At 64.6% G+C, this 738-nt stretch overlaps 1 protein-coding gene across 1 annotated transcript in view; it reads left to right on the forward strand.

Annotated features, from left to right (window-relative positions):
• DPYSL5 (dihydropyrimidinase-like 5) overlaps positions 1-738 on the forward strand; it is a gene marked incomplete at its 3' end in the record, with an annotated part of 3,579 nt that overhangs the window by 392 nt on the left and 2,449 nt on the right. The window contains exons 2-5 of the mRNA XM_010137860.1: positions 3-37; positions 139-207; positions 359-403; positions 537-702. Coding sequence (XP_010136162.1) covers positions 3-37; positions 139-207; positions 359-403; positions 537-702 — 315 coding nt within the window. The remainder of the gene's footprint in view (positions 1-2; positions 38-138; positions 208-358; positions 404-536; positions 703-738) is intronic.

A 738-nucleotide genomic window follows, 5' to 3' on the forward strand; every position in this document is an offset into this window, starting at 1 on the left:
CGGGGTCCATGCTGAGAATGGCGAGTTGGTGGCCGAGGTCAGCGCTGGGGACGGGGGGTGCCCGAGAGCCATGTGAGCCGTGGGCAGAGCCCCCCAACCCTGACACCCACCCACACCCCCCCTCCCTGTATTCCCCAGGGAGCGAAGGAGGCGCTGGATCTGGGCATCACAGGGCCAGAGGGCATCGAGATCAGCCGGCCTGAAGAGGTAGGTGACCTCAGGTGGCTGAGGTGCTCCGGAGCATCCTCACGGCTGGGACTACCCATCTGTGCACCTATCCTTGCACCCTGTTGATGCCACCAGGCCCAGCTGGTGTGTTTTGCTGTGCCACGTGTCTCACCGCCCTCTCTCTCCACAGCTGGAAGCTGAGGCCACACACCGCGTCATCACCATCGCCAACAGGGTGAGTGGTTCTGAGATGGGACCTTCACTGCATCAGGGATGGGCACCCCAGTTCCAGGGCGGGGGTCGGTGCAGTGACCCCACCCTGGCACCGGGGCTCCCCAGGAATGGTGGCACTGACCCTCTTTCTGCAGACCCACTGCCCCATCTACCTGGTGAATGTCTCCAGCATGTCTGCGGGTGACGTCATCGCCGCCGCCAAGATGCAAGGTAGGACACGGGCACACGGCGACATGACACAGGGCACACATGGGTGGGCACTGGGAGGGTCATGGGCTTGGGGGGACACGGACACGGGCACGTGTCACGTGCAAAGGTGGGGAACGACGTGGCCCG

The sequence above is a fragment of the Buceros rhinoceros genome, unplaced genomic scaffold (genome assembly GCF_000710305.1).
Source record: "Buceros rhinoceros silvestris isolate BGI_N320 unplaced genomic scaffold, ASM71030v1 scaffold20810, whole genome shotgun sequence".
NCBI classification, from domain to species: Eukaryota; Metazoa; Chordata; class Aves; order Bucerotiformes; family Bucerotidae; genus Buceros; species Buceros rhinoceros.